Raw genomic sequence first — 23,088 nt, forward strand, 5'->3', positions numbered from 1 at the left:
ATATTCACCAACTCATGCCACTACTCCTTGTGAATCTCTCCGTAGCCGGATTTTCCGCATTGCAAGTATAGCAATAAACTTTTAAATTTAAATTTAAGGGTCTTGAGTGGTGTTTATACAACAACACTTTGATATTTCAAACTCGTAACATCGTTTGGGCTTGTGGAGAAGGTCGTTCAAGGTTTTAGACCACGACTGTCGGTTAAATACGCTCTCGTGCCACGCTTTCGTGAATCACGAGGACAAGACTCGAAGGAGTGTGGGTTATACGCTTCAATGCCGAATCGCTCTTTCATCCGCAAAGTGTAACCTCAGTGGTTACAATTCTCTTCCTCTCTTTTTACACTGTTATTCGCGAGTACAAAAGGTACCAAAACCCGAACGAATTGACGACAGGCGTTTTAAATGGGTCATCATCATCAGTATTTGTACTTCAGTAGTTGAGTAAGAAATTGGGAAAAGTGGTTTTAACAAGAAAATATCAGGGGAAAGAAAAATGGGAGCATTGACGATTGAGAATCCACTTACTTGTAGTAATCCTTTTTGCAGTAGATGTTGCCGTCCCTGCTGAAGCAGGTGACCTCGCCATCGAGGCCCTGACGACAGTGGGAGCACTGCAGGCAAGCGGCATGCCACCTTCTGTCTACCGCCTGCAGATAAAACCTGTCGGATATTCTGAGACCGCATCCAGCGCACACCACCCCTGGTACGTCCTCAGCTTGTGATGGTGGTGTTGGTGGTGGTTCTAATTTTGGTATAGCATGTATATCATCATTGTTACGATGATCCTGCTGATTTGTCTGGTGCTGCACCTGCACCTGGGACTGATGATTGTGCAATTGCTGATTGTGATGACACTGTTGATTCGTCTGAGGTGGCATTGTCAAATCACTAGGATTTTCGTAGCTGTTACGATAATCACCACCTGTTTTATGACACCAATCTGAAATTTTCATTATGCAAAATGTATTTTCCCCAGTTTTTTTCCATCTTCAAATTTTCATAAATAATAAATATTGACTTACCCGGCGAGCCGTAATCCCTCGAGTCGTAGGGGGTTGTTGAGCCGTCGTAACAATTATTATTAGTACCACAGTGTGTTTGATGCAGTGGTGTACGATGAACACCGTGATGGTGGGCAGCAGGTGGGCTACAGGGTAGAGTTGTGGGTCTTGCGGCATCACCCATCGACGCCGGGAGACATGGACTCAGGTCTCTCGTTTGATCAACTCCAGGACCCCCTGCGCTCCCTGGCCCACCACCTTGACAGCCCAAAGCCAAGCCGCTTCCACGCTCCTGCGAGCCGGGCGGCTGCTGGAACAAATGCATTCAATGATCGATATTTTCTCTACATCATCAGACTAATTTTGTCTATGAATTCGCTTCTACTTTTCGAGTTCAATTCACCAGCTCTGATTCATCATCTCGCCGGTTCTCATTCCATGTAAAATAATTAGTTTATCAATATTTTCCCGAACGGTGAACAGCCCCAAGTCAATCCTAATCCACTCGATCCCTCACCCTTCCCTAGACTACAACCACAATCCTATTTTTCCCTCCACATACTCCATCGTGACTACGCTCTCCGCACAATTTTCCCTGCATCTTAGCATGCCCTGAGCAACTGCATGTGAATAAGAAATGGTGGATTTACAAAGAAGGACCGGGGAACGAAGGGGACGAGAAATGGGGTATAGAGTGAAAAGGAGGAGATTGCAAGAATGGCCGAGGCGAGGAGAAGTGACGGTGGGTTACGCCGTGTGACAGCCGCACGCCAGTAGACGCTGATGGATGTCGCAAGCCCGAGCGCATGCGCGATCACCCTATAAGGTGCCTCAACCGCCGGCCAATCCGGGACTCACCACCGTGTGTTTTAACTGTCAGCGCGCACGGTGCGCGGCTTCTCTCGGTGTACCGCGACATAAATTATCGTTTCACTCTTTTACCCCTTCACCACCCTCTCCCCCTTCCACCATTCCACTAGCCCTCCCTCACAACCTCATCTTCTTTGCGTCTTTGGGCTGCTCGGTTGGCTCCCTTTGCCGATGCTTTTCTCCTATCTGGCCGACGTGTACTAGTAGCTGTGGATACTGCTCTCCAGACCCAATGGAGGCCCTCCACCATGGAAAACCAATGCTGTACTTTACGACACCAGATACCGGTATTTACGGCGATACTTGTGGAGGGAGAACGCGGTCTCAGCGGCACGTTTGCAAATTCAACGACAGACATTATGGCTGGACTAGGGTCGTAAAGAGTTTTCCATGGAGAAGTCGAAGGCCTCGGGGCTCCAGATACCAAGTGATTTCGTATCGTAGGGCTGGGAGATATGTTTGGAGTTGAAAATTTTTAGATGAACGTCCTGGAGGCGGGGAATGATTGTATAGGACTTGTATATTGAAGATAAAGAAATTATAAAAATCATTCGGAAGTTGTTCGATTTTATTCCTTTGTTCGGATAAGAGAAAATGCTGTAAGTTTTTTTCAAATGGATTTTCATCGATGAGAGTTAGTAATTATAGGGGAAAGGACAGTTTCAAGTGCGGGAAAATTGTACAATGTACTTTCACCTGTGCATTTGCAGAAGAGATATACGACTCCTCCGGCCGCTGGGATGGGTTTTTCATTTTTCACAAAACGTGAAGTAAATAACGAGAAGGCGAAACGACACGAAAACCCACCCAACGCTGTGTGGATACAAGGCACGAAAGTTATATGGCGGTGGTAAAGGAAAGAATGCAGTCTGAAATGTCGCTCAGGGAGGCGGTTTAACCGGGGAAGAGATGTGGCTAAAGGGCCCACCGATTGTCCAAGATGGAGATGGACTTCCGTTTTTCATTATAAAGATTGTGGGTATGTGGAAACGATCTGAATTTATCCGGTTTTTCCGCTTCTGTGCGTCTGGGTGTGAGACGATTAAATGGAAATTACGGTGAGAGTGCATTGGTGGAGAATTTATAGAGAATTTCAAGGAAATATTCTTGGAATATTCAATTGCGAGTTTCTTATTTTTAAATACAATTTTTTCTTGGAGTTATCGATAAAAATTCGAACCATAAACACATAAATTATGAAGCTGCCGTAAATTTCCCTGACTTGTCTGAATTTTTACAAAATAATTGACTTGGAAAATCGAGTACTTTTGTTATTTTCTCATTACAAATTTCCGGAAACTTCACTGCAAATTAAAACATGATAAAAATGATGTTTTGCAATGTTTTACGACAATAAAAAAACTTCATCGTGATTTCGCATTGAATAACTTCGTTTTGAAATTCAACACTTCTCACTTGAAATTTGAAACTGAAAGCAATGAAATTCCCACAACGCTCCGCATAAAGCGAGAATGTCATGGGCAACTTCATCACAAAATCATTCACCACTGCAACTTCAAAAATTCGCCTGCAAATGTCAATTACATTCCAATAAATTTTCAACCGCGTGGGTGGAACGATCGAGGGGGAGTGTGATGCAGGGAGAGAGGAGGTTAATGCATCATAAAAATTGAGAATGCCCTCAGCCTGCCAGTGGAGCGATGTACATGCTGTAGATGAAAGGATTTTGGAGAATGGTTTATGCTGTTCCATGGAGATAACGAGCGCGACCTCGTGGGGATATAGACGGTGACCATGGATGCTGCGTGGGCGGCAGTTAACACTGTGAGGACTTTTGATATCAGCTATCTCAGTCCCCAGCGGTGTACTGGCCACTGTTTTCCCCCGTGGTGACTCCTCCATCAATTCAATATTAAAATGTTGATAAATTAAAAGATAATGAAATAAAAGAGCACGAGGAAATAAAGTTTATGGTGAAATTATGATAAGTCAATAAAGAGATTATTCATTCGTCAAAATTGAAACGCCTGTCCCGAACTATTTGAGAGATCAAAAAACTGTACTTCAACGTGATAAGGGAATATGGGGTCAGCACGGTCTAGGTTATCGTGGGTGAATGGTGGCCACGACTTTGTACAAATTCATTTACCAAAATGGATTATTCTATAAGCATCGAATCTAGACTTTCCGACACTGTCAGTGTATTTACTTTTGTCAAGATGTTCAGGCGAATGAATTCGCATCGCGTCAAGGGAAAGTCGGGGGAAATATTTTCATTGGTCTCGGTGCAGCGGGTCAGACAGAAGTGAACGGCTATGTATAAGGGAGATCTCGTTGTCTCATTCTACGTGGACAATAAATTATGAGTCTCGACGCGCTCATGACGCGTCACACACGGAGAAGAGGGACTATCGTCGCCAGACGCCGGGTGGCGGAGAAAGAGGTTGAGAAAATTGAGATGAGAGAGGGAGGGAGTTAAATGAAGAGGAGTCGATTTTGTTATCTGCACTGGCTGCGACGAAAATAATTATCTCACTGGTGTCAGATGTTTACGAATGGGAATTTACGAGACTAATAGACGCCGGGTGATGGGTGACAGAGGCGATGAGTCGGCGCATATTGTTATGCAAGTTTTATTTTTAATTTTGTTAAGAAAGGTGGCATTGTGGATGGGGTGGAGATGTGGAGTGATGGGAATTATTGTCTATATTGAGTAAAAATGTTAAAAAAATTTATTATAGACGATACGTAAATTCCAATTGTTCCCCAATAATATCGTTAAAAAAATTATTTATGTTTCTTAGTAGAAAAGCCGATGGTTTATGGAGTTTAATCATTTGTTTCATTTTATTCGAACAAATGCACTAATTGTTTGAGAGCAAAGCGGATCTACGGTACAAGTTTTTTTTTTCGCACCGGAGTATAATCATAACGCCTTCACAAATCGCTGCTCAGGAAGTTTAAAGGGCGAGTTGAATATCCAAAAGGTAGGTCAAAGAAAAAGATAACTCCCGGAATTTTTGTTAATTATGCAATGGACTCCAAGTCCATTTAGTAGCCTTAATTTAATGCATATGAGAATGCACGAAGTGAGAAAGAAAAATGAAATCCGGAAGGGGAATGTGTGATAGGTAGATGATGGGTTATGAGTCTTTGGTTTTTTTTTTTTTTTCAAAAGTTTACTTGGTGTGCGGAGGCTCGCGGTCTGTGGGCATCAGCAGGATGTAACGCTCTGTGCATTCGAATGATTGCCGCTAAATAACACCTTTACACGCCCCTGATTGTGAATCGAGGGGTTGCAACAAGGTACGAAAAATGGTACTTCATTCATAAGGATTTGAATTATTCGTTGGGGATTAGAGGATTGTGTAGTTTGTAATTAGCGGTGTTATAAATATTTGAATTTCAAGTGTGAATGAATTCTGTGTTAAGTTTATTCTTCTACATATTAATCCAGCCAAGACGATACCAGTCCATATGCATTAGAGGGCATCGAATCTATTGGGTTGCTCAATTAAAAAATATGAACACTGCATTTTTTTTTTCATTTCATGGGAGGAGAATTGAATATTTTTTGAGGTAACGGTAACGGCCCGAATGGATTTGAAATGAAATTATTTGTTAAACTGTTGAAAGTTCCATAGGATATTCTACTGAATGTTTAAAAAATAATTTTTGGTGGGTGGATGAATTACAAAAATTATCCAATCGCTCAGTACAATTTGAAGTTCTTCACAAAAAATTATCTCCTCGATAGGAGACATTTTATTTTACGTAATTAATTATCTTCATATCTTCGGAATATCATCGGCAAATTTTCTTTCTTATTTAGGCCACCACCAGCCGTGAATCACGTCGATTCTCAATTTCCCATTAATGTATCTTTCCCTGAACAATCAATGATTCTCTTATGCTAATTACAAATGTACCCGAGATACCTAATTAATCGTTGAATTGGCATAATGTTAAATCGAGTGTAGTTACGCGTTGGATGTTAAAGTTTGCGATGCAAAGTAATCACTTTTGTCTCTGGTAATACCACAGGGGAGACATAAGCGTTTGTATGTTTACTCCGCCCGTTGTCGTGCCCCTCGAGATAAACCAATCGTCGGCCCGCGAACTCCCTTCACGAAGACTGAAACAACGATTGTCGCCGGCAATGCAAATGGACTTTACTCGGTGCGTTTAATCACACTGACTACCCCCAGTGACTTCAATAAACATTTCCACATGATGAGGGCGATAATAAGCACTCTGATGAGACAATTTTCGGGGTATTATTGTCGTATTTCACGCTTTACGATTGTCATTTTCTTGGAAATGTTTTCAATGTTGTTATAAACACGGAATGTATTTGAAATGAGTTATTGAGATAGACATGATATCGGTGACACGCAACATCAACCGACAAATTGGTACTTGCGCAAGAAGCTAATTGAAATATTAAATCTGACGTTGATATTTTTTTCGCAAATTCAATGCGGAGATTTTATCTTCAAAGATGAAAAAATTACAAATTATTTTCGTTTATTACAATTTTTTATTCCTATAGGTGAAACAATTCGACTGAATGTACCGATTTTTCGCGGTGGATATCGCACGTGAGCGGAACTGTCGTAGGAAAATTTTCGCAGTCCAATGCAATAAAGAATTTAAATATTGTTTCATCTGATATTTTTTCTTTCCAAAAAGGTGCGTGGAACAGGTTTACACGCATCCTCCAGTTGGAACTCCCGCGGGCAGGTGAACGCTGTCCAATTCGGACTGTTTCAGTTGGGAAATAAAAAAATAGAAGGTACGTAGTAAAAAAAAATATATCCTGTGTCAGCTGGAAATACGAGAGAGTGGGGTTTTTCAACGCATATTTTTTTCTATCGCTGGATCAGGAAAATAAAAAGGGTCGCCGAGTCATGCCCCCTCGTTGATGAGCCATTGGCGCATGTCAAGGAATTTTATTTTAAAATAATAAACGCTCCCAGTCAAAACAAAAGACAAAACCCTCCCCTCCCCACCCTCATGATGTAGTAATTTCGATGTTGATAAATAATCAACAGCGAGGGAAGAGTGAATGGATTGAAGTGACAGATGTACAAAGTACAAATTCCACTGTTGGTTATCCGGCAAAAACAACTTCTTCATTTTTAATAAAAAAAAATTATTGCTTTTTAATTTTTATTTTCAATGGATAGGACTTTATCACTAGCGGGGGAGACGAGCCCATTGCAAATCTGCTTTATAATTGGTGTTTCAGCCGCTTACGACAGAAATTTCATCGTGTGACGTTGTCCGACTTTATCGGGACGTGAAATGAGGAAAGAAATGATTCTTCCCCCTGCGAAGAAATAATCTAAAAAAATATTTTCCATTTATTTCAGAATCAAGATTCTCATATCGTCTCGCATCATTTCGAGTCTTCAAATCCAATTTTTATTGCTATCTCTGAATGAAAAAAAAAGGAAAATAATAATAAACCGGTTTCAGTGTAATAATTTTCATGTGGCTGTCAACGCTACCGTTCACCTGAGAGATTCTCCTCGTAAAATATTGCTAGAAAAATTAATGACAAAAAGAAACTGAGAAAGAGTGCAAAAATTGAGGCATTAAAAATAAATATTGTGATGAAAAAGTAAAAAATATTGAATAATTACGAATGCAGTAAAATGGCTAGTGCGCGAGATGACTCGTGAATGGGTCTCACTTTCCCGAATAATTGCACAATATAATCACGTAATAGTCATGTAGAGGGGTTTCCCACATATGCCACTCACTCTTGCAAGAATAAGAGACGTTAAAAAAAATGTACACATTCACGAGGGGCATATTCTCACGTCATTCGTGAATTGTTGCTTTTTGTTTGCCACTTTTTGCGAGCAAATTGTAACGATTGAATGTTTTATTAAAATTGTGGGAATGGAGGAAATAGCGGGAAAATAATAGAAATGGGGGAGCTTTTTTCTGATTTTTACTGGAGTGTATTAGACAGTTTGAAAGGAGAAACATTGACAATAAGTAGTACAGATGCACGAAAACACCGACATTTTCACTTAAATGCCAAAAATCCTAATAAAAAAATCAGAACTTCCCCAAAAAATAATCAATTTTTTAATTGATTGGAAAATATTTGCACCCTGATACTGCCTCCATCTCTATCAAGACTTTTCATGAGACTTTTCCCGGGAATTAAGTTAATTCCAGACTTCTTAGAGTTGCTACCAAAATGTCAAGAATTCCTATCGTCTCTAACTGCAATTTCCTTCGCTTTTTCAACCACCATTTATTGCTTATTGCAATACAATTTTATAATAACTATGTATACACGTGTGGATTAATTTCGCTGTTGACATTTTCGCTGAATTTTCAGAACGAAATCGTCACGGAAATTTCATAATTTCATCGGAAAATAATTAGGAACTGGACAGATGCAGAGGAAATTGTCAAGTGAAGGTATTATTTAAGTTCAATGAACTTGGAAAAATTCACAAGACAGCACCAGAATATTTTATGCGTACTGCAAAAATTTCTCTCGAAATTACCAGGAAATTTCGATGTGATTATTACTATATTTTCCCCTTTGACTATTATAACAATTAGAGACTCGCCCAAAAAAAATCCAACAGTTCATAGGAGAGCATGATTACGTCTATCAAATCATAAATCGAAATTTATCGATCTACCACGTATTTGTGTATTGAGAACGTCATAAGAACCGTTTTTTTATAAACTTGAAAAATCGAGGTCGTGAAACCCATAACCCGCTTGTGCTAGACCTCTCAAATATATTATTCTGTACTGTCCCAAGCCGACATTTTCAGCAGGATCCAATTAGGTTCCAATCATGACAATCTTATGGTTCCTGATGATGAACATGTCTCAAAGAACCCCAGATAAATTCTGCTAATGATTTTTCCTGTTCTAAATTTCCGATTTTCTAGAGTTGCGAATTTTTATGAATTTTTCAATGTTCATACTTATTGAAGGACTTCACTTAAGATTATACCTAACATGATGATGTCCTCGAACAATATCATCAACATAATTCAAACCTAATGAGGATTTCCTCGCAAAAATAATTTGTTTGTCAGTGATTTCACCCCATTCCACCGCATCGCCATAGACTTCTCCCCTATCAATTATCTCGTAAATTTCAATATTTTTTAAATAAACTCCTGGAACAACACTCACCCAGTGCATGCCGGTGGTAGGAGGGGCGCGCTCCTCATACACTCCCATCAGGGTGGCTGCTGTCGCGGGGTGGTTCCCGCTAAGATTGCGAGACGTCGATCCGGTCAAGGGAGAACCGGGGGACCTGGTTGTCAGTAACGCAGAGATGGCGTATGACTTGTCTCCTTCACCTTATCAATTTTCTTTTTCACACTTGTAAAATAATCACCCACAATTCACGTGTCAGTAATTTTTCCGTCAGCAGCGTCAAACCATCCACCAAATCGTCTCAACGAGACTCAATTTCCCACAAGTCCTTCGGCGTCATACTCCGAGTTTCATCAGAGTTCTCGAGACCACTTGAGACTCATTCCTTGGAAGACTACCTGGAGTACTTGCGCGCACAGAAATAGTCACTCAATGGTTAAATAATAATAATAATAAATTAATTAAACACCAGTCACCATCCGACGGCACGACACAAGTGAAAAATCACAATTTCCAAATTCATGGTAACACCATCAACAACATCACACCCGGTATTATTCTCACAGATGACGTCCAACGTCAGAGTTATGATTAACGCACGAAATAATATCACAATATAAGTGACACTCGGAAGGTTTAAAAAATTAGAAAAAAAATATATATATTTCCTGTTGCAAAAATACACGGACACCGCGCATGTGCCTTTTACCATTGACAAAATACCCCCGAAGACAGGTAAAAATCCCTTATTTCCGTGCAAGACAGAGACAGACAACAGTATATGTGTGTGTGTATGGGTGCGCCGAGCCAGAGAGACACGACAGGCGTTGTTGCGCCGCTCGGGCCGCGAAGTGGAGTGAGGGAACGAGCCCGAGGATATCACCGTGAGGTAGCGCGCGCAGGGATGAGCGCCCCCATACGGTGGCACAGGTTTGCTTGGAAAAAGTGGGGAAAGGCGGTGTTACAAACGTCAACTGACCAGCCCCTTTTACCCCTACCTCTATCACTCCGGGGGACAATGGCTCCGCCTATTCTGTCAATACAATTCTGCCCCCTTCCACCACCCTTTCGACAATCGGGGAGAGAATCGTCCCGGTTGCCCTCTCTTTTTCCCAACTGTAATCCACCGCAATGCCACTGTAGAGGTAATCACCACCCGGTGTACTCTCATCCCACACGACAACACCCTGACACCCCGAGAGTGTCTTCTGCGGTGATGAGGTACGAACTGAAGAGGAAGAAAAAAAAATCTGGGGCCTAGAGACGTGAGGGACTTTACTGCGAGAAATTTTGTGATATTTTGCGGAAAATACGGGGGCAATTTTCATGGAAAAATTCCAGTGATAGTACTGGAAGTTTTATTGGATTAAACTTGATTTTTTTTTTAACTCGTTCAGTTGAAAACTTTCCTGAATTTCCCGGGAACTTTTATAGAAAATTTCACTCCCTAGTTCCGTGATTTTTCTCAAATTATTTCGCATATTTCCATATCCTTTAACGTAATGTAGTGATACTTGGGGTCGATTAGGCTGTGGTGAACCGCACCGCACCCCTAAATTCAACATTTACCGGGACTATTTAACAAATAAACGCAAGAGAATTCATCGGAATTTTGGTTGCAATGCAAATGGCAGTGGCTGAACGTAAATACACAGCCTCAACTGTTACCGGATCAATGCTATCAATGGGCATCCGCTACCGAATATACGCAAACAATCACCACGAGTGAATTAATCCAACAATATTTGTATTTTAATAATTATCCGACCTAGTACATTGCCCATGAACACGCGATACAAACCTCAGCACATCATTCGATGAACGATAAGAATTCCTCGGGAGATTCACTGAAGGATGCGAGGTATCGAGCTCTGTATCCATTCAAATCAGCGATCAGCGGAGCGAACAGTCGCATCCGGCCACGCTTTCTGCGGCCCGTAAATTTTTTCGTCATTTTTCACCACCAGAAATGGTTTTCAACATCGATCGGATGAAGATCATTTACTTTTTCTCTTCCCAATTTAAATTTCTATTGTGATTGCAATTTTTTTTTATACAATGAATGTTTGTTCCAAAAATTTTCTGGTATCCTCAGTTGAGATGTTGCCGAAGTTTTCATTAACCTCAGCCAAAAGACTTTAAAAAAAATTATTGAAACCAAGAATATTGAGAAACGGACCGAGTAAAGCTGTGCGAAAAACCGGTTTAACGTTGGGGTAAAGAGGGAAACCGTTTGAAAAAGACAAGAAGCCGATTCGCCACTTTGAAATCCAGTGGGAACTTTGGGGGGGTGCAGGGACGAGGGGAGGGATACCAAAACGAAGATAGGACTGTCCTCGATGATATAAAACAACATGAAAATAAACATCAAGCGGAAAGGAGCGTAAATATACGTGAGCGATCGCGAGTGAGCGCTCGGAACAGAACAAGAAAAAAAAACCGGTAATTCGATTCTCGAGATCTCCGACTCAATGAAGATTAAATTACAGTTTTTCTGATGAGTAAAATAGTTTTTCTGTTACCTCATTGAATTTATCGCGTCTTAAAATGGTGGAAATTTGTAAAAACAAAAGGAGAGTATCAGAAGGGAGAAAGTAATGAAAATTGTTCAACATGTAGCGTAAATTTTTCGAAAAATAAATGCAGGGACAATGAACCTGCAAGCATTGGGACCTCTCCAGGCCCTCGCAGACATCCCATAAACACTACGATATCTAACAGTACTGGAGACTATTCTTAATAAAAATATTCAAACAACTCTATTCCCAACATCGTGGGAGAATGGAAATTCTAATGGACATATCAAAGATGAAAATTATCACCGGTGCATTTAGAAATCCGAGAGAGCTGTCGGTACTTCCCACCGGGATACGATAAATTTTCCATCCAACAACTCCCGAGTAAAACGTGAAAATTTTCCTACCCCGCCCTCCCCCGACCTCCTCATCCCCACTTTCTTTTGGACTTATCGATTCAAATACGTTATAATTCATTCATGCGACCGGGGAATGTGGTCCTGGAGTATCGGAAAAAGATGAAAGGAGAATTTTTGGAGAGAGAAAGAGAGAGTGAGAGTGAAAGAGACCTGAGGAAAGAGGGAAAAGAAGACGTGCCATGGGGCTCTACTCGTAAATATTCCGGTTGGAAATGTAAAACTTGGAGACATAACCGCTCCACCCCTGTGGTCATTCATTTACCTAGTCGGAATTCTGTCTCTATCCTTCGGTCTCACTCCCCCCCTACCCCCCCATTGAGAAACTCCACTGGACACTTCTCTTCTTTTCATGTCTTCATTGAAAAAAAAAATTTTGACAATACAGAAAAGGCGTACCGGTTACACGAGCACAACAACTGTGTTACAATTGTCGAATGGGTCTGTCGCCAGCATTTTCATTCCCAAAAATGGGGTCCACAAAAATGTGTTTCTGGGTCTTGAGGTCTATTGTGCTTCTCTAAGGAGAGGGAGTAGTTGGATGTCGATGGGGTGATGGTCATCTAGTTGTATTTTGCGAGGAATAAATGGAACTGGACATGTTAGGAATTTAGGGGATTGGGGGAGCGCTAAAGGGGGATGATATTTGACTGAAAAAAAAATTTTGACTAATGCTCCTAATTCAGTAGTAATTAATAATAATAAATACAATCCACCCAGACTTCCGAAAGAATCCTGGCTTTTATCTTAAAGTGCACACTTATTCGATCTCCCTTTTTCCGTATTTGTGGATAAGTAATTTGTTCGATAACAAAAACAGTTTAGCCCCCGCATTGCTCTCCACCTCATTTTTATCGTTCCTGATTCCCTCGTTTACGATCCAGATGCGAATGATACTCGCGATCAATTCCTCGTCACGTTTTTATTTTCCCTATATTTATGGATCAAGCGATTATTATTGAATATCGTGGAAATTGGCCAGGAAGCTATTGAGGTGTATTTAATCCCAGGGCTATTTGTATGCAGTCGTATAAAAGAGCTTGTCCAGAACACAGGAGAAAACGTGAGGACTGGAATGTTCAAACAGGAGAAGTTGCTAATGGCTCAGGATCACTATAACTCCGGTGATAAAAATACGCTTTACTATTTTTAATTATGAATAAAGTGCGGAATAGTCGTATTTTTACGGTAATAATTACACAAATTATCGTTCCCCTGTCTCACGAAAATAACAAAAATCACAATGACTTCTAATGGCTGTGCATAAAGTGTCATTTGAAATGACAAAACGCCGAGAGGGGAGGAGGGTGAGTGGCGGGGATTAAAAGGACGTGATGACGATTAGAGAGCCGATGCACACCCTCATTTAATTCTCAGCTATTCAGGATTACGCTTTGCCGTTTGAGGATGGTGACGAGAGAGGACAGGATGAAAAGGAAAAAAAAAATTGAAATAAATGAGAGGAGAAATCCTGGGGCACCTGAGTCCTATCGAAGTGGTTGGCGCAGCCCCAAGCGACTTTGGAGCGACGGACGGATATCCTCTTACAGACACGTGCGAGCCACGTGCCAGTACGTTTCGTCCATGGGTGCTCACCTCTCCTCTCCTTTTTTTTCCCTTTCATGAGGAATCGGAGCAATCTGAGAGCCCTGCGTACTATCCACCTATTAATTAGACGGATTTCTAGGGAGTAAATTACGGGGAGAGAAATTTGGTTGAAAATTGTACGAATCGTATGGAAAATCATTGCTGCACACACGAATGTCTTTTGGTTTTTCAGTATTCGCAATTTAAATATTTGGAAATCGTGTCCATTTTTTTATTCTGAAAAAATCGAGGGAGTGTATCACATGGTTAATAATGCAGGCTTTGACACTCACAAGTTATATGTATGATGCATACAACCTATACAATGGATATTGTCCATAAAATCTGAATATTTAAAGGAGAAAAAAATAGTCTTCAGTTTTCAGTTCCACTAAAATCCCACGCGTTATAATATTTCATCCCCCGATTTTTTCATACTGTTTTCGGTCCGGCTGTTCTCAAGATATTTTTTCATTCAATTTGATGGAACCTATCAGAACAGTTGGAGTTAACATAACAACATCGACACTAGCGATGAGTCGATGCGATACGTTCATTCTTTGACAGCTCAATCCAGCGTGTAAAGTGATACCTACGCACAGACTTTGACGAGAAACGATCCGACGGGTCGAGTAGAGAGATGGAGCCATAAAAAAAAGTGTAGAAAAAAAATATTAGAGGTATGTAAGTCGTCATGGATATCACGTGGCCCTTTTATTGTGGGAAAACTCGTGTCCCAGTAGCACGAAAATAAGAAATATTGAATGAATAAAAATGATGGAGAAAATTAATTGACAAGTATCGAGTGACGAGGTGGTTTATTACCCGGGAAAAACAATTTTACGTCATTCAATCTCCATAAAAATGTGATAAACAATGAACTGGCACCGGGGACAACCCTCACTCTTTTTTTAGCCAAAGTCGCGTGTCGTATTACGTATGCCATGGACTCATCCATCATGCGTTGGGTGTACTCATGGGGAACGTTGCCTGCGGCTAGTTAGAGCAACTTGTGATTGATAAAATGTCAAATTAGCTCCGGGGATTTTTCTAACACCGGGAATTAATCCGGTTTATCAACCTCCCATTTCCGTTTGGAGGGGTGCATTTAAAATCCATTTAGGGAGATGTGATTAGCCACAGAGAAATTGCAATAAAAAAATTGTTATTAATTGGAAGATCATCGATTCTTTAGTGAAGGCTCTCCATATTCGCTTTTTTAAAATAAAAAAATAAGTTCATGTTACCATTCCCCTTCGAAAACCATTTCTGCGCTTTAAATAATTTTATTTTTATTTTTTAACGCGATTTTTCATTAAATGCAAATTGAGCACTTACAGTGCCTTTTCGAGTGGTACTGTGCAAAAAAAAACGCTGGTAGATTGAGAAAAAACAGCAATTTGTTTTCATTTCGAGAATAAAAGGGTCATTTTTGAACCAGAGCGAGCTAAAGTACCTCATTAAACTCCCATAACGAGAGTTTAGGTGGAAAAACCGAGAGATCAGGTTCAGGTAATGTGCGTGAAATCAAACGCTTACCTTGCCACACTCCTCGGTCTCGGGGTCCCTTTGTAAACGCCCTGAAGTCCCTGTTTCTCGTGTACTCCATGGCTATCCCATCGGCTTTGGCTGCTACCTCGACACCTGCGTACGGCATCCCAGGTGTCAGTCCAAATCTCACCTCAAGTACTTTCCACGTAAAAGTGGGCCGGGTCATCCTAGGGTTGTTCTGGATAATCTCTGTAAATACAAAAATTTTGAGGACATTAGAGGCAGTAAATTCAAGGGTTCACCAACAGTAATTTCAACGTCAATCAATCACCATAAATTATTTTCCCAATTCTGATGGAAAATCAGTAAATTGACGGGAAATTTTCCGATTTCTTCTGCTTTATCCCCACAAAAATTATCAAAAAAATCCCCCATTCCGGATTACGTGAGTTGTACCGTAATTTCTAATGAATATTTGTCTTCATGTATTTTTCAAGCCTTCGGGAGCTTAATGGTAGTCTTTTGGTCTTGCTAAAGGGCCTAACTGACACGTGCAACGGCCTATTACGCACTGGTGGTCCCATGTGGGCATATTTCACTGTCGTTAAAATTCGCTGTTATATTTTACGATGTTTTTTCGTCTAGTCGTTGAAAAAAGATTCATTGTGGATGAACGACGTCTGTCCGGGGGAAGAGAAGCGAGTAGAAAAGTCGATGAGGGGGACTCTCATCTCGGATCTTGTCCTTACTGAATGTACATAACCGAGGATCAGATAAACCGTCGATGATGCTCTTGCCCTCCACTGGCTTTCTCCTTGGCAAAGTCATCGCGATAGTTCCGCGATGGAAAAGTGAAATGTCAAAGATGAATGAATATCGTAGAAGATCCGAGTCAAAGCTGATCACAAAATACTGATAAATGGACAAAAAATGGGGATGAGACAAAAAAATTGTCTTCTACTCAGTTGAACTTGTCGGATGTTGATTGATGAATTGAGTTCTCCAAGCTTTGGGTTATGATGAGGAAAGATGATTAAGAAATGACGCTTTGGGGATCATTCGGTTATGGGAAGGGTTTTGGGTGGATGGTACGACTAAGATTGATAGAACAGTGCTGAGTCCATTTGTGAAAATGCTTCTGGGTAACGTTTAAGAATATTATTAATGAGATGAGCATCGCCTGCTCACGCCCACTGTGACCTCTAGTGAAAACTGAGGTCTCGATTTGAATAAAATGAAAGCCTGTGGGGAGTCAAATCACTGACATTAGACAGGCTGCAACAATTTATGAAATAGTCTCCACGTTTTTCTGTCGCCATTGTCATTTATAACGAAAACATTAAAAACAAAAGTTCTATTCTGACGCATAGTAAATTTAACCCTTGCAGTTCAGTCATTTTTTTAAATTAAAAAAAATTGAAGAGTTGAGAGAAAAATGAATAATTGAAAAATGTTGCTCCCTCTGAGTTAAATTTTGCGGACACACACGTGAAATAAAATAGTCACGTAAACACAGACATTCGAGGTGAAGCCATAAATAAAGTACTTTGATTTTCAATCACAAACTGGGCGCTCTGGACAATGTCTCAGGCGCGCATAATACACCGGAGTATCGCACGGTCGAGCGACTGGTGGTTATGCAGAGGCTATGTTGGTTATAGTGATTCGAAGTGGTGGGTTATTTATGGCTGAAAGTATTAGAGGTAGATATAAACGTCGGTATTGCAAACACTTAACAGTCCGTATATCAATCAGACGCCAGGTCGGACCACGACCCCGGTTAAAGAGGACCAAGTGAGAATGATGTGTGGTGGTAAGACAAGGATGTAGAGGATTTTGCTGTTTATTTGAATGTGTGGGTATACGTATGTGCGGCGAAAACGGGCCTTTTGCATCTACGAGGACGTCCTGCTGAGTTTCAACCCACGGGATAGCTCATCCAATCTGTCGAAACGAACCATTATCGTCGTCTCTCGGTGCGAACTTCCCTGGAGGGTTTTTTCGTTATCCTTTTAACTTGTTATTTTTTATTATTGAGAGGGGAAACAAAAATTACGATGATAGTGATTAACGGAGACTTTGATGCATACGAATTTCTTTTTTACATCGGTGTGGATAATATATGGTTTCTGCAATATAAATATTGATCTTCATTCTCAATAATCAAATTTTGCAGATGATTTGCCAGAGAAATTTGGAAACAGCGTCATTCAAACGAAGTTTTGTAATGCCTAGGTTATTTATACATTTTTTTAGAGGAAAATATATGATCTGATATGCATAATCCGTAAAAATTGAAGAGAAGGTGGCGGTGAGGTGGATAGCGAAGGTATAACCACCTTTCACTATCGGCTACTCAGTAGTTCCTTCTTAGTATATTTTTCATCTCTCAATAAATTGAGGATTGCAATAATGCTTGTTGAAAAGATCACTTGATGTGGAATTCCATGATTCTCCAATACCTCTACCACGACCTCTAATAAAAATAGGAATTTTCATTGGAGTGTACTGATCGGATTTTCAGCGACAGAGATCGTTGAGATTTAACCAGCACAAATTAATTTTCTCGACGAACTTGCAAATAGAAATAATTATTTTGGCCTGAAAACCACCTCCTCCATTCAAGCAGGAAATCTCCACCGTCTCCATGATTTCTCAAAAATTTATTTCCTTTAAGATTTATAACGAATACCCGCGGAGATTTAAAAAAATGGATTTCAAAAGAGAGCCTTAACGACAATGGAATATGGCAAAAGACCTTGTCTTATCGGAGAATCGATGTTACCATCTTGGAAAAACAATTTTTTTTTGGTTAAATCATCGACTGCTCTGTGATTAGCGGTGCCCTGTCCCGCCCTGTAGCAGGTGGAGTGGTGAATTGTTGGGGTCGTCTAAATATTTTCTTAGGCAGCGGAAAATTCTCAAGGTACTCAACAGAGATTTAGGGGTAATCGAGACAGTGACGTTGGGTAAACAGTATTTTCCTCACTTTTTAAATTCGTAAATCTTTCAACTCCGTCAAATGTCAAATAATACTGACATTTCTTTTTAAATTAATAACCTGCAGTTTCGCAGAAAGAAAAATAACTATTTTATAATCGCGCTGGGTTAAAAACTAGGGGAAAAATTATGTGAATTCCCTATTGTTACTGATGATGGTGGAAAATTTCACGGTTAATGAAATTTCGAGGCTTTTATCATTCAAAGGTTACGGTCCATTTAAGGAAGACGTTATAACAACATGTGGGGCCACAAGATAGAACGGGACGTTGGCTTCCCGGAAACATCTATCTTGAGTACGACTACAAGCGCCAGACAAGTGCAAAATTGTATTATTTTTTACACACGTAATGATATCATAAATCTGGTTGAATGACCTTGACCGTTTTCCCTTCCAACGATATACCGAAGAAATTCCGAGAAAATGCCTCTCACGAGAGGAAGATTATTAATTTTAAAATGCCATTGCATAACTTCACGACATTAAGAAAAAAATCCCTGACAAGTTCATTAACCGGATGATAGGTCCAGTGAAATTGTCACCGGGCCCATAAAAAACAGAAAAGGAGGAATACGATGTAGAAGAAAAAAAAAAAATATTGTAAATGTTGGAAGTGGCTTTTGGGAACGATGAGCAGTAGTGTTGGTTGAGAATACGCGGGGACCGCAAAGAGCATAACGCACGGCACGAGTGTAAGGGAACGAGCATGATAAACATGTCAGACAGCACTGGACCCCCTGCAGGTAGAAGCCTGGCATTGGCTGCAGGAGAAATTGTGTGGAGATGAGATGAGAGTTTTGCTTACCACTTTCATGATATTTCCTTTCTCAGGGATCACAGCAATTTGAAACTCTCCCTGGCCCAAAATTGTCACGGGGATGTTGGCGTCTAAGGCCCACCATCAAATGAATTTTTTCATTCAATGATTTTTCTGAAGAATATTACCGACTTCTGGCCATCTCCCTGTGCCATCACAATTCTCAAAGTCTACAGAGAGAGAGACTGCAATTAATTTCCTGTGAATCTACGATCTAGATCTCCCTCGAGGAACCGCTAGTTTGCAACGGCCTTTATTCCGTTGTCCAGCGTTCAAGCGCGATGTGCATACACCAGAATCTCCATTCTCCCCCCTTTTTTTTTATTAAATAAACACCACCATACTCCCCCCACCATCCATCAGCCTCCGTCCCCAGTTATCAATTCCCCTCAAATATAAATGTGAGAAAAATTCAAATACTAAACTCGGTAATTACACCCTCAGTAATAGTTTATAATTATTATTTGATTAAATAATTCGTATCACGTATTATTCTTTCCAATGCGAGTCGGCCAGGCACGAGAGCACAAAGTTGAATGGATGTGAGGAGAGAAAAAAAAAAATATACGAAGGAAATATACATTTATTATTTTTCTATGAACGAATTTTACGCTCAATAATTTCACATCCTAACATTCCATTTAAATGCAACAGGCCGACTGCGTGAATTATCATATAATTGCAGAGTGTATATTTCAATTTCAAGAAATTGTTGCCGCAATAGGTACATTGTACCCTTCGATTGACGGAAGTTTGCTATAAAAATGGAAATACCACATACTCAACAGTGAAATTAAATTTCATCGCTGGCTGGTAAAGCCAAGGGGGAAGGGGGATAAAGGGGATGAGAGGGAGAGGCAAGAGGAAGTAGTCGGAAAAGCGTGCAGAACTTCCTGTCATCGAATAAAATCCGAGAGATCCACTATCGGCACAACTGGATGATTATACTCGTTGTTTCGCGTGCGCAGCTGTTATGCATAATCCGTAAGTATGATAGAGCATGCGAGTGTACCCTTTAAGACACTACTCAGACTACAGGAAATTTCCGCCTCCCCTTCGCCCCTCACTACTGGGATGAACGTGACCTCCTCCTGACGAGTGAATACTGAAAAATAAGGGGATCCGGAGGTGGGTGAGGGGGCAAAGAGGAAGTGAATTGAGCGCTAGCGTTTCTGATTGGTAATTAAACGCATGACAGCCAATTCGCCCTCAACGTCCGCAGTTTGGGCCTCATCTCACGACCAGCGAGTCATTCGCAGGAGATTTACAGTTAATTATTATTTTTCTAGCAATAAGACAAGGTCCTTGAGATTTTTATGGTTTCGGGGAGTTCAGCGGGGTCGAGGGAGACAGTCAGTGAGGAGGATTTTGTTTCTGTTGAGATTTAATTCCATTTAATGGGCTGGGAGGGGGAAATCATTGATTTCAATTCGAAGTTGAATTATTTATCGTTGGAATATTGTGGAATAAATTTTTCCTGGGATATTTCGAGGATTAAAAATCATTTCTGGTCAGGTAATTCAATGATAAATCAAATATTTGAATTATCAGGAATTTTATAAAGTTCAAACTTTCAAAGTGGATCCAATAATCAAAGAAAATTTTAATTTATAGAGGAGATTTTTGGAATTACCTGGAAAGTCAAATCCTGGATTTAATAATCCATAAAAAAATTTATTCAATTCCCTGGATTTTCGTGCTCGGTTATAATATCCTTAATGTCAAATTAGAGATAAAAAGTGCCTGCCAAATGGAAAACTTCAACGCTCTCTTTAACACCGTATTTTTTATCGATTTGGGACTGATGTCGCTCGTATCGTGGTTTGTTCCACACCGGGTTTAACAACTATGCCCGTTTCCTCTGCGCATTAAATCTCAGCCGAATCATGAATCTCAGGGAGTAGTCAGCGTCGCGCGGTGAAATTGCTGCAGGGCACGCACGCGGCATTAACGTGACTGCACTTGCACCGCAGCGTCGCTCAACCGACGCCGTCGACATCCTTCCGCAACGGCGTCCCGGAGGTTCGCGAAGAAGACCCCCGGCCAGGGGATAATGCCTCTTCCTTCGTTATTATCTGCCCTCATTCTCGTCATAACACTGGCCATTTTTTTTTTCATCCGCCATATTCGGAATTATGCGCTCTATCCCGGACAATTAAAACATATGTCCGGGCGAATTGTTGATCTAATGAATGATATATTCGATTTAAATTGTTGGGTCTTGTTGAATACCTCGTGACAGAGGTGACATTTGAATGTAAACGTGAATGAATTACTCATTAAATTGTTAAGCATTATCATTCTAATTAAAAAAATGATGGAAATGAATGAAGAATTATCAGAAGAAAAGATCCACTCGATTCACGTGAGTCATTTCCCAGGGTGCAGGGGCTTTTCAATCCGACATTAAGGAGTCAGTGAATTTCTGAGGTAAAGCGTGTAATTAAATCACTAGGCCCGGTCTCCATACCGTTACCCGGACGACCGGAGACTCCCGGTACTTTGAGTTTTCGTCTCAACGGTGTGCGCGTCTCCTTCAACACTTACACTCACCACACATTGACTACTTTCGTGGGCACAAACACGTGTTACAACCGCCACTGCAGTATGAGACACCAAAAATTATGTTACACCATGCATTATACGTCGACATACACCATCGAGTGTATTACACAAGCACTGAGTGTTGGCAATTTTGTTGAAAAATAAAACGTATAATTTTTCCTCTCTTCTTTTATTTTTATTTATTTTTTCTTATACTTTCGTTATTTTATTTTTTCACCGTGAAGCCCCTTTTGACTTGTTTCCAGGCATGGAATATATTCAGAAACATAAGGTAAGAGTTTTATAAGCATTGGTGAGGTATAAATATGAGAGCTTACGAGCTCGCGACCCGCAACGAGTCCCAGGTGAATAGCGCCACTATTCCCAGTGTTATTTCACTGTCTCTGCGTGGTCATGCGCTGGTGAATGGCTAAGGGGGATGAAGGGGTATATTACAGAGGAGTTATAAACCTACGTGAAGTAAATTTATTAACGAATTCACTAGAGAAACTACAAGAAGAATTTTCTGTTAAAATCGTCCTAGTTTGGAATAGAGAAAATTTTCAAGAAGAAACTACCCTAGTTGGGGATGACAATAAATATTGAGTTAAAATTATTCTTTCTCGGGATGAAGATGTTGGATTTTGTTTTTTCGTGATTTGTGCGTGAGATTTGACGCTTGGTTAATGAGACCTGAATGTATGGCCCTCGTTATCGTGATACATTATTATTGGTCATTTAATTATTCTCCGTCACCACTTCAGGCGTCGACAAGGAAAAAATACTCTTGGGGACTGGATAACGTCTCATAGAATTTTAAAAAATCCGCAAGTAAATAGTAATCAGCATGGAAGGGTGGGGTAATTTTTGTAAAAATATTCTCCCCGTGTAAGACCTAAACGACCAATTTTCCAACTGTCAAAAGCCCGTTGACAATCTCTAAATTAGTTGACCAATTACTTCATGCAGATACTCACTGATTTTTCGCGTCGGTAACCACAATAAATAGTAATCTGATAACGTTATTATATATAGTCACCATGTAGGTTAACACATTTACGTTTGTGTACAAGTGCTTGTTTATTACTTTCCCTGTACCGGTGAAACGTTAGGTTTGGTATACACTCGCGCATTCACGACGTTTACAGAGGTCACGGGCGTGAGATCTATGCAAGATTCATTGTAGATATGCCGTGTATATTGCACAAAGCCACCCATGAAAGTAACACACGGAAATGGAAATATACATGGGGCACGGGTTTTTCATATTTTTCTTCAGCAAAATGTGTATTTGCAGTTGAATTTTTCATTTCTCAGTTTTTATTTATGGTTTTCGCGGCTACATTTCCTCTCGCCGGAAGTTCTCAATCATAGAAATATCATGTGCAAACGGTTGAAGTCATTTTAATTCAACTATTTGATAAATAATTTACAACATTATATCCATCGGGCAAGAGTCTGGGAAAATTAAATTGTTAATTGGGACGCTGGACCGCAAGAAAAAAAAAAATATTCGTTCAGTTCTTAGTTGAATTCTCCAAGAATCACTGGCACATTTTTATGAATAAATTTTAAAAAATCTAACAGTGCAATATACGAAGAAAAAAATTCGCAAAAATGACCGAACTTCATCGTAACTCACGCCACGATTACGTCAAAATTTTGCAATTTTTGCAGATTTTTTTTTCCATGTAGAAATCTTTTGTTACTGCGGTGATTTACCACTTATCAG

The 23,088-nt window shown here is 40.3% G+C and overlaps 1 protein-coding gene across 6 annotated transcripts in view; it reads right to left on the reverse strand.

Annotated features, from left to right (window-relative positions):
- The window catches only part of LOC135163574 (protein apterous-like), a 66,310-nt gene that overhangs the window by 17,399 nt on the left and 25,823 nt on the right, over nt 1-23,088 (reverse strand). For 3 of the 6 annotated variants that reach the window (XR_010299143.1, XR_010299142.1, XM_064123123.1), the window contains exons 1-3: nt 9,018-11,894; nt 1,026-1,314; nt 529-943 (exon numbers count right to left, since the gene is read on the reverse strand). Coding sequence is in view for 4 of the 6 variants with exons in the window: in XM_064123123.1 (XP_063979193.1) it covers nt 529-943; nt 1,026-1,314; nt 9,018-9,065 (752 nt within the window). In the remaining 2 variants the exon portion in view is untranslated. Of the gene's footprint in view, nt 1-528; nt 944-1,025; nt 1,315-9,017; nt 11,895-15,042; nt 15,244-23,088 lie in introns of those variants that run through there. The other 3 variants (XM_064123126.1, XM_064123127.1, XM_064123124.1) reach the window with 3 other exon arrangements.

The sequence above is a fragment of the Diachasmimorpha longicaudata genome, chromosome 6 (assembly GCF_034640455.1).
Source record: "Diachasmimorpha longicaudata isolate KC_UGA_2023 chromosome 6, iyDiaLong2, whole genome shotgun sequence".
Taxonomy (NCBI): Eukaryota; Metazoa; Arthropoda; class Insecta; order Hymenoptera; family Braconidae; genus Diachasmimorpha; species Diachasmimorpha longicaudata.